Source organism: Octopus sinensis, linkage group LG3 (assembly GCF_006345805.1).
Source record: "Octopus sinensis linkage group LG3, ASM634580v1, whole genome shotgun sequence".
Taxonomy (NCBI): Eukaryota; Metazoa; Mollusca; class Cephalopoda; order Octopoda; family Octopodidae; genus Octopus; species Octopus sinensis.
In genome coordinates, this window is record NC_042999.1 from 74,722,009 (window position 1) to 74,739,653 (window position 17,645).

General features: G+C 35.8%; 1 protein-coding gene across 1 annotated transcript in view; it reads right to left on the reverse strand.

Moving 5' to 3' along the window:
* Window positions 1-17,645, reverse strand: part of LOC115209054 (MAM and LDL-receptor class A domain-containing protein 2-like) — a 217,824-nt gene that overhangs the window by 72,565 nt on the left and 127,614 nt on the right. The window contains exons 23-25 of the mRNA XM_029777126.2: window positions 12,830-13,138; window positions 11,425-11,538; window positions 8,718-8,865 (exon numbers count right to left, since the gene is read on the reverse strand). Coding sequence (XP_029632986.1) covers window positions 8,718-8,865; window positions 11,425-11,538; window positions 12,830-13,138 — 571 coding nt within the window. The remainder of the gene's footprint in view (window positions 1-8,717; window positions 8,866-11,424; window positions 11,539-12,829; window positions 13,139-17,645) is intronic.

Genomic DNA, 17,645 nt, shown 5'->3' on the forward strand with positions numbered 1-17,645 from the left:
GCATGTGGTGAGTAGTAATAGAAGCCTGCTGGTAGATCAGACAAGGGAGAGGAGAGAGAGAGAGAGAGAGAGAGAGAGAGAGAGATATGATAGCCAGAGGTACATAATAGTGGTCATAGTGAGTGGGAACAAAAGTGGAATGGAGGCATAGATTGCAGATATGAGCACTTGTTGCAAGTGTAAAAAATATGAAAGAGTGTTAGAGAGGAGGTACGACTGTTCTAAGATGTAACTCAAGGGAGAAGGAAAGATATATGGAAGTTATTTAGAATGAGAGATAGATGTTAAAAAAAAGCAATTCCAGTAAGAGTGGGAAGTAACTAATTGCACGAAGGCAAAAAAATAAGGGCAGACTTTGTATAGTTATATGACTGGATGTGCAATGTCATTGTGCATGTATGACAGTGTGTAGTGTCCTGAAAGAAAAATTGGGCATAAGAGGCATCAGATGTGGTGTGCAAGAGAGAAGACTATGCTGTGTGTGGATGAGGATAGCTGTGTAAAGAACTTTCAATAGAACCTGTGGAAGAGGAGACCAAGAAGACATGGGATGAGGTGGTAAAGCATGATCTTCAAATGTTGGGCCTCATGGAAACAATGACAAGTAACCAAGACCTTTGGCAATATGCTGTGCTATGCCAGTAACACATAAAAAGCACTTAACAGAGGCAATATGGCTGTTGTCAGTGTCACATAGCTAGCATCTATGCCGGTGACACACAAAAAGCACCTTTTGAGTGTTGGGCCCCACAGAGGCAGTGACAAATGACTGAGACCTTTGGCGATATGTCAAGCTTGAGATGAAGACCCATCAAGCCAAGTGAAATTGTAGTTGTGGAATATACAGGTGTCACACAACTGGCACCAGTGCTGGTGGCATGTATAAGCACCCACTACACTCACGGAGTGGTTGGCATTAGGAATGGCATCCGACTGTAGAAACCATGCCAAATCAAACTGGAGTATGGTGCAGCCCCTCAGCTTACCAGCTCTGGGGCAAACCGTCCAATCCATGCCACCATGGACAATAGACACTGAAGGATTATTATTATTGATAATAATCATTTAACATCTATTGTCCATGCTGGCATGGTTTGGATGGTTTGACCAGAGTTTTTAAGTTGAGGGGCTGCACCAGAATATTATTATTATTCCGTGGACATCAACTTTGCCTTCCATCCTTATAGGGTCGATAAATTAAGTACCAGTTGCGTACTGAGGTTAATCTAATCGACTGGCTCCCTTCCCCAAAAAATTTCAGGCCTTGTACCTATAGCAGAAAGGATTATTGTTGTTGTTGTTATTATTATTATTATTATTATTATTATTATTATTATTATTATTATTATTATTATTATTACTATTATTATTATTATTATTATTATTATTCTATGTTTGACTTTTGCTTTACATTTGCACAAGCTGGCTCCAAGTCTCACCCAGAGACCTCAAGAGACAACAAGTTGGAAGTTCGCGTTGGTGTTATGCCTAGGGTGCCATATATTTGGTTTTGTACTTAGTGTTGTACTAATGAATGCCTAAAAAACCATACGAAAACTATTTTTGTTTTAAAACTTGAAATTACATAGAAAGTATTTTACGTAGGATATGAGCAGTTCCCATGAGCACCATCTTTTGAATTTCTGCCATTTTGGGGGTTCCTGGTATCTGAGTTAGGTAGCAATCAGCCCCTTTTGTTATCATTCCCAGGGCACCTATGACAACAGGTATTGTTTTAGTCTTCAGGTTCCACATTTTGCTGATTTCTATTTCCAGATCTTTCTGGTAGGTCTTGACAGTTTCTGGTAGGTCTTGACAGATATGTTTACATCGATTGGGACAGTCATATCAATGAGGAGGCATGTTTTTTGTCTGAAGTCTTTTACTATGATGTCTGGCCCATTCGCATCTATCTTTTTGTCAGTTTGAATGGTGAAGTTCCAGAGGAGTGAGATGCAATCATTTTCAAGCTCTGGAGGTGGTTTGTGTTCCCACCAGTTTTTATCATGGGGCAAGTCCAGGCTTCTGCAAATTACCCAGTGAATATATTGTGCAGCTCTATCATGCCTGTTGAGATTCTCTGTAGGTGCAAGAAGACTGCACTTGGAGACAACATGATCAATGGTTTCATTTTGTTGTTGACATACATGATATGTTGGGCTACTGCCGTTCTTTAATATGTTGGCCTGGTAGTTCCTTGTAGGTAGGCACTGATCTTGAGCTGCTATGATAAACCCTTCTGTTTCAGATTTTAAGCCAGAGGCCATTAGCCATTGATGGGTCAGGGCTTTGTCAACATCTGCATTATTCGCTGTCTTTGGGTATTTGCCATTGAGAGGTTTTTCTTGCCATTTATCATTCAGAATATCTAAGGCAACAGTTTTAGCACGAGTTTTCATGCACTTAGCTTTTTCGGTGCTTGTTTCTTGTATGTCTAATTCCGAAATTTGTTGTATTCAGAATTCACTTAGATATTCCTTTGCCTGTTTTGTTACTGAGTATGATGCTTTCTTGTTTTCATGTTTTGAGACAAGTTTTAACATCTAATCCTCAGAGTTTTTCAGGTAGGTGTCTAGGCCAATTGTAGCAATCTTCATTGTTATTGCCAGTTGTAAAAGTCCATGGCCTCCCTCTTTTCTTGGCAGATAAAGTCATTCTATAACTGCCTTAGGGTGGTGCATTTTATGCATTGTCAACAGTTTTCGTATTTTCTGTCAAGATTACATATTTCAGTAATTGACCAGTAAACGATATTGAAACTGTAAGTCACGACTGGTATGGCTAATGCATTGATCGCTTCGATCCTGTTTCTCGCATTCAGCTCTGTCTTGAGTATTGCTCTTACTCTGCGATAACATTCTCTCCTGATCCTTTCCTTCATCACTGAATGCTTTATTCCATCCCCTTCAATTACCCCTAGGTACTTGTAGCTCTCCGCTGGGTCTAACTCTTTTATGACATTCTGCTGGTCGAGGTAAACGTTAGATGTTTCTGTCACTTTTCCTTTGATAAAGGTAGCTTTTGCACATTTATCAAGGCCAAATTGCATTCTGATGTCATCACTGAATTGTTTAACCATCGTTAGTAAGCCCTTGAGTTGTTGGTCATTTTTTGCACAGAGCTTTAAATCATGCATGTAAATGAGATGATATATATTCTTATCCAACATTTTATGTCCGTACTGTGCGTCATTGAGCAATTTTGAGAGAAGTATTAAGGCTAAACAAAAGAGGAGTGTTGATAGTGAGTCGCCCTGGAAAATGCCACATGAAATTTTACATCACCAGCATTTAGAGATTCATCGTCACTGTTTAAAGTTAGTGTGGTTCTTCATGATCTCATACTTACAGACAACAAGTTTCGCAGAGTAGGCGCTAGTTTACACATTTCCAGGCATTTCTTAATCCAGCTATGGGGTAGGCTATCAAAAGCCTTTTTATAGTCTATCCAGGCCATTGATAAGTTTTTGTGTCGTTTGTGACAATCTTCTTAGATCTTATTGATGAGTAGCTGATCTTAACAACCATAGGGTCCATGTTTACATCCTTTCTGTTCATTAGGGAATATGCTGTTGTCTATTAAAAAACTATGTATATATTTCGTCAGGACAGATGTTAGCGTTCTATACATATTATTGTTATTATTGTTATTATTATTATTATTATTATTATTATTATTTTTATTTTAATAGTTTGGCTTTTGCTTAGTATTTGTACAAGTTGACTCCAAGTCTCGCCCAGAGACAAGTTAGAAGTTCTTGTTGATGTTATGTCTAGGGTGTCATATATTTGGTTTAGCACATAGCATTGTTCCAGAGAATGTTTAAGAAAACATAAGAAAGTTATGTGTTTGTTTTAAAATTTGACAGTATTTTACATAGGATATGAGCAGTTCAAAAGAGCACTATCTTGAATTTCTGCCATTTTGGGCTTTCCTGGTATCTGAGCTACGTAGGAATCAGTCCCTTTTGCTATCATTCCCGGGGCACCAATTTCTATTTCAAAATCTTTATACCTGTTCAGTTTTTGGTAGGTTTTGACAGATACATTTATGTTGATTGGAACAGTCATATCAATGAGGAGGCATGATTTTTGTCTGAAGTCTTTTACTATGATGTCTGGCCTATTTGCATCTATCTTTCTGTCAGTTTGAATGGTGAAGTTCCACAGAAGTGAGATGCAATCATTTTCAAGCACTGGAGGTGGTTTGTGTTTGCATCAGTTTTTATCATGGAGCAGGTCCAGGTTTTTGCAAATTACCCAGTGAATATATTGTGCAGCTCTATCATGCCTGTTGAAATGCTCTGTAGGTGCAAGAAGACTGCACATAGATATATCATGATCAATGGTTTCATTTTGTTGTTGACAAACATGACATGTTGGGCTACTGCCATTCTTTAATATGTTGGCCTGGTAGTTCCTTGTAGGTAGGTATTGATCTTAGGCTGCTATGATAAACCCTTCTATTTCTCATTTTAAGCCAGAAGACACTAACCATTGATGGGTAAGGGCTTTGTCAACATCTGCACTATTAGCTCTCTATTATTATTATTATTATTATTCTATGTTTGACTTTTGCTTTATATTTGTACAAGTTGGCTCCAAGTCTCACCCAGAGACCTCAAGAGACAACAGGGTTGGAAGTTCATGAGAGCACTATCTTTTGAACTTCTGCCATTTTTGGGTTTCCTGGTATCTGAGTTAGGTAGCTATCAGCCCCTTTTGCTATCATTCCCAGGGCACCTATGACAACAGGTATTGTTTTAGTCTTCAGCTTCTACATTTTGCTGATTTCTATTTCAAGATCTTTATATTTGCTCAGTTTTTGGTAGGTCTTGACAGATACGCTTATATCGATTGGGACAGTCATATCAATGAGGAGGTATGTTCTTTGTCTGATGTCTTTCAATATGATGTCTGGCCTATTTGCATCTATCTTCCTGTCAGTTTGAATGGTGAAGTTCCAGAGGAGTGAGATGTGGTCATTTTCAAGCACTGGGGGTGGTTTGTGTTCCCACCAGTTTTTTTCATGGGGCAAATCGAGGTTTTTACAGATTACCCAGTGAATATTATTATTATTATTATTATTATTATTATTATTATTATTATTATTATTATTAAGGCAGCAAGCTGGCAGAATTGTTAGTGTACTGGATGAAATTCTGAGCAGTATTTCTCCTGTTGGTACGTTCTGAATTCAAATTCTGTCGAGGTTGACTTTACCTTTCATCCTTTTGGGGCCAATAAAATAAGCACCAATTAAACACTGGAGCTGATGTAATTGACTCATCCCCTCCCCCCAAATTACTGCCCTTGTGGTAAAATTTGAAACCATTATTATTATTGTTGTTGTTGTTGTTATTATTATTATTATTAATAATAATAATAATAATAATAATAATAATAATAATAATAATAATAATAATAATAATACCATATTAATACACATGTATATTTTAATCACTATTTTTACTGTATAAACATTTATGAAATGAAAAGGGAGCCTGAAATACTTGTGGCGTTATATATGTATGTATATATTAATGTGTGTGTGTGTGTGTATAATTAATATGCATATAAATCTCTGAACAAGAAATATGCAATTTATGAATACATAAGAACTCAGTGAAACATATAAGAAATAGTGTCTTGATCAGAGTATTGATATAGTAAGTCTTTATCGTTTAGTACACTAAAATAGGAAACACTTCAAACATATTAAGATGCTTACTATAGGCATTAAATTATCAGGCCCGAGACATGTACATCTGAAATGAAATATGCTCTCTGAGCCAAATTATGTGACTCTTCTTACAGTGGTATTACACTAAGTACAAAAAAGTATATTTTAAGTTATTTTAGCTATTTTAGGGACAAATGTTATTTAGAAAACTGATTGCTGCTAAATATGGGTGTGCTAAAACTTTGATGGTTACAATTGCATAATCTGACTCTGTATGTTTTTTGTTAAGGATGTTCAGGCATTAGGCACATAATTTAATGCCTAGCAATAAATATTTCAGTATATATAACAAAGTACATTATTTACAGTTGATGGATATTTGTCCTCACCTTGTTTGTTGTTAACACATTTTGGTTGAATATACCCTCCAGCCTTCATCAGGTGTCTTGGGGAAATTTCAAACCTGGGTTCTCATTCCTAAGGTATTTTTCGATATTATTATTATTATTATTATTATTATTATTATTATTATTATTATTATTATTATTATTCAGGTCACTGCCTGGAATTGAACTCTGAATCTTGGGGTTAGTAGCCCACACTCTTAATAACTACACCATATGCCTGTGGTGTAGTGGTTAAGAGCGTGGGCTACTCACCCCAAGTTTCCGAGTTCAATTCCAGGCAGTGACCTGAATAATAATAATAATAACAACATTGAAAAATACCTTAGGAATGAGAACCCAGGTACAAAGTTTCCCCAAGATACCCGAAGAAGGCTGGAGGGTATATCAGCCAAAACGTTGTGTTAGCAACAAACAAGATGAGGACAAATATCCATCAATTGTAAATAATGTAAATAATTCCTCATTTCTTAAATATAGAACTGTATTATATAACAAAGGTCTTATTTTTTTGTACTCAATAGGAAGTATGAAATACTTAATATATAAACTCTGTGGCTGAAACAATATTTTTCATTAAATTGTTATATATTCACAGATATCCACAAATCCAAGTAAGGTGAGAGTTAACTACAAGTACAATGACGAATTTAGTGTACCGGTAAGCATTTATCAATGACTCAGTTCTTAGTTCCCTATTTTTCATCATCATCCTCCAGGCCATAACAGAGGAATTCAAGACTAGCTATGGAACTACGATATGATGAGGATCTTGCTCTCATAGAAGATTCTATAATCGAGATAGAAAAGAAATTCCAGGTGTGGAAGCAAAACCTGGAATCTAAGGGCCTTAAGGTTAACTTAATAAAGACTAAGGTTTTAGTAAGCAACAAAACAGACAAGACCCTACACACTTCAGGTAAGTGGCCTTGCTTGATTTGCAGGAAAGGTCTAGGCAGGAATTCCATGCCATGTACCCAGGGTAGGTTATGGACACACAAGAGGTGCAGTGGAATAATAGGAAGATTAGCAGAGAAAGTAATGTTCATATGTAGAAAATGCACAGGAGCCATAAAAACTACAGATACTCAGGAAATTGATTCTCTCAAATGCCCTGAAGGCTCTTTAGAGGTAGTAGATAATTTATGCCACCTAGGGGAACAAATTAGTTATGGGGGTGTGGAGAAGATGTACAGGAAGTGCAATACCTAGAATAAGAATAGGATGGAGAAAATTCGGAGAGCTTTTATTTCTGTTGGCAACCAAATGTCTCTCTCTCTCTCTCTCTCTCTCTCTCTCTCTCTCTCTCTCTCTGAGTGAAAGGAAGACTGTATGAGGTATATATACAAACAACAATTCTACATTGTAGTAAGACATGGACCTTGAATGCAGAGGACATGCAAAGGCTAGAGAAGAATGAAGCTAGTATGCTCCACTGGATTTGCAATGTAAGTGTACATGTACGACAAAGTGGTAGTGCATTGAGAGAAAAGTTAGGCATAAGAGGAATTAGATACTGTGTGTGAGAGAGAAGACTGTGTTGGTTTGGTCTTGTGATGTGGATGGATGTTGACAACCCGATAAAAAAGTCCTAATAACTTTAAAGTGGATGGAACTTAGGAAGACATGGGATGAACTATTGAAGAACGACCTCAGGATGCTGAACATTTTGGAGAAGATGACGAAGGACAGAGATATCTGGTTCTTCACTATACACAAAATCTGTCCTCCATAGAAGTGTTAAGGTCTCTTCCCCTGATGATGATGATGATTGGCCTGCAAGAGCACCCATGCTGGCATCGTGTAAAAGTGCTGCTGTTGGTGCCACATTAAAAGCATGCAGCACACACAGTGTAAGGCGATTGGTGTTGGGAAGTGCATCCAGCCATAGAAACCAAGCTATAATAGACTGGAACCTGGTGCCACTCTCCTACCTGCCAGTTCTGGTCAAACCATCCAACCTATGCCATCATGAAAAACAGACATTAAAGGATGATGATGATGATATCCTTCTCACAGAGAATGTTTCTTTTTATCCTGAGATACTTTATTTCATTTTATTTTTTGTTCTCGTTCAGAAGTAAGTTGATTTTAAACTGTTTCATAATCTAACTGTGACCCTGTTCTATCCACAGATCCAGTCGGTGGCTAACAGTAGGTTGTCTCATACAAACTCACTGCTGTTTTCTACATTATAGAACTTGATCTCCACCCTCATCTTGACATAGGCATCACCTAATATGAGATGCTTCTGCATGTAATACAGAAGTCAAGGATGATTTGTGTAGTTTTGAATTCCTATAGAATTTAGTTAATTTCTTTGTATTTGCATGTTTTGTTTTGTTGATATATATTTGACTTTCTTTAACAAAATATAAAATATTTTGCCTACAGTAACAGAGAGTTATGAAAGGATAAACATTTGAATTTTAAATGAAAATTAAGCAAAAGTTAATATTGTATGAATGTAAAGAATATTCACCTTAAATAGATATTGTCTTTTATAGTATAGATACATTATAAGTAGTAATACACATATTGATAGAACGATAGATTTACTTAAAATAGCAATAACTTTTTAACATTACAAGAATAATAACAGATATAATAAATATTGCATAAAATATTTACTTGGCTCCTAATTCCGAACAGATGTCATTCACTATGTCATCTGAGAGATAGCTCTTACAAACTGGTATGTAGTCTGACCCATAAAGCTTTTCCACTCTTCCAGACATCAAAGTTCGGCCATGAGTTAATTTAAACTCCCGTTTTACACCTGTATTAAAAAAGAAGAATTCTGATTAAGTTGTTGATTAGTTTGGATAATGAATGAAGCTAATACAGTATTAGCTTTGTGTTTTTATGGATGACATTGAAATACTGCAGGAATTTGCTTTGCCATTCATTCACTATGGTCAATGAATTAAGTGTCAGTATTATACTATTTCCTTTTTTAAATTCAAATGACTATACAGAAATTGACTAACAAAATTGGTCTGTGCTCATACAGAAAGGTACAAAAGATTGGGTTAGTTAAGGACTCTTCTGATTAAGAAAAAATAAGACCTGTAACAATTCCTTGAGCAGTTAACATTCACAATTATAAGTTCACTAAATTCTATTTAATCTGCTTTAAGTAGTTAGTAATCAGTTATCACATAATGTATTTCTGAAGAGGTCTTCTTGATAGAAAGAATCCTAACAATAGCTTTGGTTTTTGAATTCAGAAAGAGTTTGATTTATATAAGTATCTGAGTTGATTATCTTGACACATCTGATATCACTTCACATCTGATTTCATCCTAATCTTGTCTATCTTTGTCTTAAAATATCCTCCAATGAAATGATGAAGAAGCACTTGTATCATCTATGTTTGAATGATACAATCTAAAGGAAACTGCATGCTACTCTTAGACTTGCTTTAATATCACACATCTTCAAGGAGTAGCGTCTATGAATAATAAAAGACAGAAGTTTGAAGAACTTTCTACCAACTATTTTCTCTACTCCTAATATTTGTACTTTGTTGCCTCAAATCCTGATAAGCACTGTTGAATTTAACAGATTAGCATATCAGGCAATAAATCTTTGAAAGGAGATCCTCCAAATTGGTAATTATATTTAAAAAAATTAATAATTCTGTACAGTAAATAAATAATTGTATATCTTTATTGGCAAACTCATTACTGGTACACAGAGGACATCATAAACTCATAAAAACCTAGGGCTGGGATTGTAAAGATAGTACAATGCTTCTCAATCACTGATTTAATACAGGTTAATATGCCTACTATCTTGGTGGCAGAACAACACTTTTTTGTGTTGATGGTTTTAATGACCAAAATACTAGTAGTGACCTTGCACTAAAAATTTATTTTAACTGAACAATAGCAAATTTTATCAAAATAACTGGTATCATAGTGAAAATGTAAACAGAAGGGAGGAGATTGTTCCTCTGTAACATCCACTCCATTCTTAAGATATGCTAGCATATATAAATTCCAACGACTTCAGGAATGTTAAGGAATGTTAAAATATAGATATAGTAAGAAGCTTGTGCAAGCAATATTTTCCTAATTACAGCAGCTTTCAGTAAATCTGATGGCTTAAGTGAATTCCTTTTTGGCTAATGATTAGTGGATATACACTCCATAATCACTCAACAGCAGAGAAGTAGAATAGGAGTGGAATCTTCTACCAAAAGATTTGACATGGTTAATCACATACATTTATATTATGATCTCATGCAGCCTTGTTGCACCACCAAATTTAGCAAGATGATTTCTATATAGATTTTGTCATAAAATTAATCAGTTTTTTTTTTTTTTGGAAGGTTTCCTTACTATTACCCATAAGGTCTTTGGAAATCGCATGCGTAGCTGCTCAGATAGGCATTATCTCAGGTTTATATAACAAAGGGCAAACTACTGAGTAATTTCAAGGTTACATATCAATAGGGCGGTATTCTGATACCCACATAGTTTTCTTTTTACCTATTACTTCATTATTATTTGGTTCTTACTGAAGAATCTACTGCAAAGATACAAAAATATTTATAGTCTGGAAGAATGGTCAATGAAGTCAAAAGGTCACTAATTTAACATAGCAAAGACCAAATAATAAGAATCAGCAGATGTAAAAACCACTGTAACAAATGAAAAATGATCTTGTTCAGAGAGAAATCAGCTCTTAAATATTGAGCAAGACCATTTTTTTTTTATTTATCAAAGTTGAAACAATGTGTTGTGGAAAATATAGCAGGATTTTAAACATTAAGTGTATAAGAGCATTAAGTGTTGTACAAGTTGTTTAAGAGCACTCGTTAAAGGAAATCAAGGAATTCATTGGATGGATTGCCATATTTAGTAGATATTTTCTGCTTACAAGATAACATAGTCAAGAAAGAAGGTATTTAGGCTGTTATATTCTAGAGCAAGAAAGGGTTGGAAGTTGTGAAAGAAATGTTACTTCTGCTGACAACAAATTATGCATCTCTCCACTTAAAAAGCAGATTCAAAGTAACTACTAGTGACTTCTCTTGCAAGTGAGCAAAATTTAACATCATCATGTTATCAAGTATGTGAAGGAAAAGGGTTTAGCCTCCAACAGTATTCATGTTGACATGGTTGCTACATTAAGGGATGATATTATAGATTTATCAACAGTGCAAAAATGGGCAGCTGAATTTAGGTGGGGGAAGGGAGAGTTTTGAAGATGTCCCATGGTTTGGACATCACTGAGGAAAACACTGGGCTCTTACAATAACAAATAAAAAGAGTAAATATTAATGCAAAATAAATATTTTTGAGCAAAATCAAATATAAATAAAACTTACCTGAGCAATTATATTCATCTTCTCCATTGGGACAATGATCCATACCATCACATTTTTCAGAAAAAGAATAGCATGTGGCATTGTTATTACAAGGATACCAGTTTTCTTCACAACCTTTTGAAGAAAAAAGAAATAATGATTATAAATACTATTGAAATTTATGAAATCACACTCATTTTTTTTAATCAAGCAAACTTTCTAATTATAAATTATAACATATTCATAAAATATAGAGTTTGAAACCTAGGTAAGGCTGTAAAAACACAAGGTAAAAGTTTTTATTTTTCATTCCCTTCGAAATTGCTCTTAAATGTGGTTTTTGTCATTTTGACTGCTCCTTCTAGCATGTAAGACTGCCTGTTAAGGGTCGTCTCTTTTGTGTTTAAATGTACACTAATTTCATAAATTATAACATATGTGACATTTAAAAAAATTTATCTTTTAATAAGTTTTCAAATATTAAAAAAGATCAATAGGCAAATTCAATTTGTCTATAGATTTTGGTATGTATTTGGATCAGAGTGGTGAAAAAGCTTAATCTTTCTGACTTAGTGCTGGTGCCGCATAAAAAGAACCGGGGCTGGTGCCATGTAAAACTACCCTGTACACTCTTTGAAGTGGTTGGCTTAGACAGGGAAACATAAGAAGAGATTAATATTTTTTTAAATATAAAAATACTCTCTTGTAGGTTAACTATATGCTATTGTTCCAATTCCTAGAAACACATCAAAGAAATTGTTAGGGTCATTATTATGTCATTGCTCAAGGTGGTGAGCTGGCAGAACTGTTAGCGTACTGGGCAAAATGCTTAGTGGAATTTTGCCTGTCTTTTTGTTCTGAGTTCAAATTCTGCTGACATTGACTTAGTCTTTCATTTTTGTGGGATTGATGAAATAATGTACCAGTGGCACACTGGAGTCAATGTAGTCAACATGTCCTCCCACTCCCAAAATTTCAGGCCTTGTGCCTAGAGTAGAAAGGATTATTACGTCATAGCTAATCATTTCGGTTGCCTTCCTTTGGATGTGGTCTTAGATGTCACTGTGTGTTGCAGTGGCACTACCCCATATGTAGCAGCAGTATTCCATTGAGAGTCTCACCTGAGCTTCATGGAGGATTAGTAGTTGATGGAAAATGGAGACTGATGTATTTTGTGGTGCTGAAGAGGAAACCAGTTTTTGCTATGTTCTCTTCTTTGTTGAGGATGTACATTATCAGGGGAAATATATTCAATGATGATGTGCTGGAATTTGTTATGAAAATATGGAAGAAATGAAAGTTTTATTCCTGATAGATTATAAAAATGAAACTTTTGCAACTAATTTATGTTATCATTTATTTGATAAATTCTGTATATTTTCTGAAATACAAATATCAAGAAAAATAAAGATTTGAACTGTCTTACGTTTGTATAAACATCTTCCTGGGATTATTGAAACACTGTCAAGTGCTATTGCTCCAGATGTGCTGTTTCCCTCCTTTGAGTATGCAAAGTGAATGTTGTGAATTCCTCCAGACAATGTGATATTGACACCTCTCCACATATCATAATCAAATTTAGAAAGGCTCATTAGGTAAGTATCATTGTCATAAACCGATACAGTACCATTTCCATAAAACATGTAATGAAAGTTAAAGCAGAAAGTCTCTTCAATTTCTATTTGAGGTACTGTAAACTTGCTTTCTTTACTATAATTTGACATTATATATTGGCCTGCAAAATAAAGTAATATTTCATTGTAAGTAAATATCATGACAAGAGACCACGCATTTAAAGTGTGTAGGAAAATGAAAAGCTTATAGAATTTTATGATTTTACTTGCTGGGTTGGGAAAAAGAGGAAGTACCCATGGTATCTGTGGTTCTTCCAAGACCAAAGAGATTCAAGCCATTACTCTGTTTGCTTTTGTTTGTTTGTTTTTGAGAAAACAAACATGTGCAGGATAACCATCAGTAGAAAGGAAATTTCAGAAGGCTGATGTCTTGGAGAGGAAGGACTGAGCAATGTGGTTAGTACAGAACCTGGCAGAGTTGGACATTACATGGGTGATGAAAGGATGGATGGGTTGGGACTGCTTGAGTTGAGGTGGCATGAGACCATATTGTTCTGAGGAATAGGCTACTTTAGTGGTGGTATCAAAAGTAGAGAGAGACGACCACATGTTTGCAGGCCAGTGGCTAGAGTAAGACTCTGAGTAATATAATCCTTTCTACTCTAGGCACAAGGCCTGAAGTTTGAGGGGAGGGCTAAGTTGATTACCTCGACCCCAGTGCTCAACTGGTACTTAATTTATCAATCCCAAAAGGATGAAAGGCAAAGTCGGCCTCAGTAGAATTTGAACTCAGAATGTGAAGATGGGTGAAATGCCACTAAGCATTTTGCTTGGTATTCTAGTGATTCAGCCAGCTTGCTGCCTTACTCTGAAGTAATGTGAAGAAGTTGAGTGACTTTTCCTTGGATGCAATCTAGGATGTTTGTATATGCAATAGTAATACTGTCCCAGATGTGAGAACAGCACATTCCACAACAAAAGATTTAAGGCCATTTTCCTTCATAAAACTGGAGTTGGCTTAATGTGTCCAATGATAATCTTTCCATTTTGTTTCATTGCCTTCATTTTCCCTCACTAATACCCTTGCCCTCATTTCCTCTGCATTAATCTTTAACAATGTCTGTTTTGTTCTTCCACTTTCCTCTGACTCCCTCCACATTTGTTTCCATCAATCCTCTCACTTAGTCACTTTCACCCATCCCCAGCATATGACCTAGTCAATTTTCTTTACAGCATCCATCACTAACTATATTCCTATTATCTACACTTAATTTGGTTGCATTCTTCTCTATTAGTGGTACTCAGTTCATCTACCAAACCATTCTAAGTTCTTTTCTTTCCAACCTTCTGTGCTACTTCACATTTATACAGGTCCCATAAATCATAACACTTGTTCCCATAAATCATAGTACTTCTTACTCATGATACATAAACCTCTCCATTTATTTTCAGTGGTACCCATCTTTTCATTACCATACAACTCACTTTCAGGAATGTCATCCATGTACATCCCACTCTAGCCATCATTGCCATTTGAAAGGTCTGAGGTAACCAAATGCTTTCTCACCTTTCATCTTCATACCATTTTCAAGACTCAGTTCAATTTACCCTCTAACTACAGCTCTCTCTATGCATATACTTAAATATAACTACCACATTAATCAATTTTCAATGAATTCACTCAGTGGATAGGGTACACTTAAAAGAGTTCCAACACCCTTTATGCATGCTGCACATGGTCTTTTCATCTCATCACATGCTTCCCCACTTGCTAGTACCTATCCTTACAACTATGCACACTCTCTCATACACTGTCATCCCTGCTCTAAGCAATCCTTCCTATACTTTTTAACTCTCTTAATGCCCCAGTCACCATTTTGTGTGAAATCCTATCAAAAACCTCCTCCAGCCTAGAAACATTTTCTCTTTTAATTGCCTCACAATACTTAAAAAGAAAAGTACAATAGTTGTTCCTCTTTCTGATGTAAATGACCCAGCTTTTAACAAATAAACAGAACATTAATGACATTAAAGTCACTAATCTTCAAGAGCTGGTGAAAGAGATAGGCATTATCCCTTCCTGTAAATCTAACATATAAAAAGAAGATAAAAGCCTGTTTTTCATTACACTTCACTTCCTGTCTCATTCTCTTGATTACTAACTCTCATCTAACTTCATTCCATGCTCCATTAGATTAATTGCTCTAAATGAGCCACAGACTTAAGAATCACTTTTCTCATGAACAGAACAATTCTCAGAATATGACTTTTTCCCCAACCAGCCTATAAATCTCAGTAATTTTCTTCATACTTTAACTTTCCACAAGTTTTAACATACTTTCCAGAACTTTTCTCAGATCTCCTGCTTTTCAGTTTTTCAATTCTCTTATTAATTTCTCAAATACTTTTTCTATTATTTCCTCTGCCATTCCAAAAAGTGAATAGCTCTCTATGCTTTCATCCAATTGATTTCTCAAGTTGAACAGCCTCCCCACATATCCTTTTAATTTTCCCTTAGTTCCATCTTAGGTCACAATTTATTCCACTTCATCCTTCAAGCAGCTCACTCTTGTCACATTGCATCTCTCTCTGGTTGTTTTGCAATCTTAAATACCTCTCTCTGACCTTGCTCTCAATCTATATGTACTCTCTCTCTTTTACTCTTTTACTTGTTTCAGTCATTTGACTGTGGCCATGCTGGAGCACCACCTTTAATCGAGCAACTCGACCCCGGGACTTATTTGTTTGTAAGCCCAGTACTTATGCTATCGGTCTCTTTTGCCGGACCGCTAAGTAACGGGGACATAAACACACCAGCATCGGTTGTCAAGCAATGCTAGGGGGACAAACACAGACACACAAACACACACACGCATATATATATATACATATATACGACAGGCTTCTTTCAGTTTCCGTCTACCAAATCCACTCACAAGGCTTTGGTCAGCCCAAGGCTATAGTAGAAGACACTTGCCCAAGGTGCCACGCAGTGGGACTGAACCTGGAACCCTGTGGTTGGTAAACAAGCTACTTACCATACAGCCACTCCTGCGCCTATGAATATTTTTTAATGTACTTCTTTCTTTATAGCCTTTTTGCTGCTTTGTAACTTTCATGAGGTGTATCCTCTGCTACTGATATCCCATAACCTCTGCCATTCTCTGAACCTCTTCCCCTTGTCATCATCTTATCACCATCTTTCTGAGTGTCTTGGCGAGTCTCTTGTTCATCCATACACACCATCACTACTTACTAAAAATTATCCTTCAGTGACCTCTAACCATTTTCATGTTCAACGATTTCACCCTCAACTGTACTCAGCTTCTCATTTAAAGCCTCTCTCATTCTCACTCCTTTCAGTCTGACACTTTTATCTTTAATTGGTACTTCATCTGCTGAGCTCTCCTCCTTTTCTTACTCTGATGTCATACAAACTATATGATGCCTCCTCTCCTGGGATTACATTTGTACCTGTATTCTGAAGATTTCACCTGTCTCATTACATATGTGCCTTCAAGTTATCAACAAGTGACATCAACCAAACTGATGTATTAAATATGTGTATTATCTGCTTTCTTAAAGAGAAAATATAACAGATTAATAACTCTATCAACACATTCCAAAACTCTTTCATCCATACCATCCCTTACACCATATTTGTAATCCCTATAATCTTTCTCCAAGCCATGCTAATTTTCACATTCATTCAAGTCCCTTCCAACTACAATAACTTCCTCATCTTTCATATTTTCTCTCAGTTTCTCTATCAAATACCAAATCCATCCTCTTCAAAACTCTGAAATAATGTTCAGCAAGATCTTTCCAATCACCATCATCACCAACATCAGCTTTTCATTTGTTTTTATCAAAGCCACCACACTATCTACAAAATCTACATAAATCTAGGCACAAAATCCATATACATCATTTGGACAACCTCACTACCTAAATTCGTACTTCTGTCCTTGCCTTTCCCTCTTCACTCTCAAACAACTTCATTTCGATCTTTTGACAACATGATACCAACTTTCTTTTGATCAATGTGTCATCCACCTTCTCCGATCTCTCTGTCATCTTTCCTACATCCCATGTCCCAAATTTCAGGCGTCAATCTTTACAAGGGACCATCATAAAATGAGCTAATTTCTCCCTTGCTTTGACTATGTTCTCCAATTTGAGCTTGAGAAAAGGAAATGAGGATCTGCACAGAGTACATTGGATCATGAGCAACCCATATGTAATCACTCATCATGGGGTTCTTTTTGAGGTAGTGTTTTGCAGCTTGTTGCCCTTCCTGATTGTGACCCTTTTAACCACCTCTTATGATATGTTGCAATACAGTGTACCTATTCCAAATTGGGATACATGTAATTTATACTTTTGTTGGTAAGGAAAAAAGAAGTTTCTTTATGATATTACATTGTAATGAAACATACATAGTACCTATACATTCATAAGATGAAATCATTTTGAGTATTGTCTACTAAATGTGAAAATATTGTGAAAAAAGATAAGCACAAGGGAATCATGAAAGCACTCTTAATGAGAGTGAATACTAGATAGAGGTATAGCTGAGTGGGACAAAAATGAATTAATGAGAAGAAATGCCTGTAGAAGAAGCTAAATACAGACCTGAAAGGAAATAGCTAAATTAGCACCAAAAAT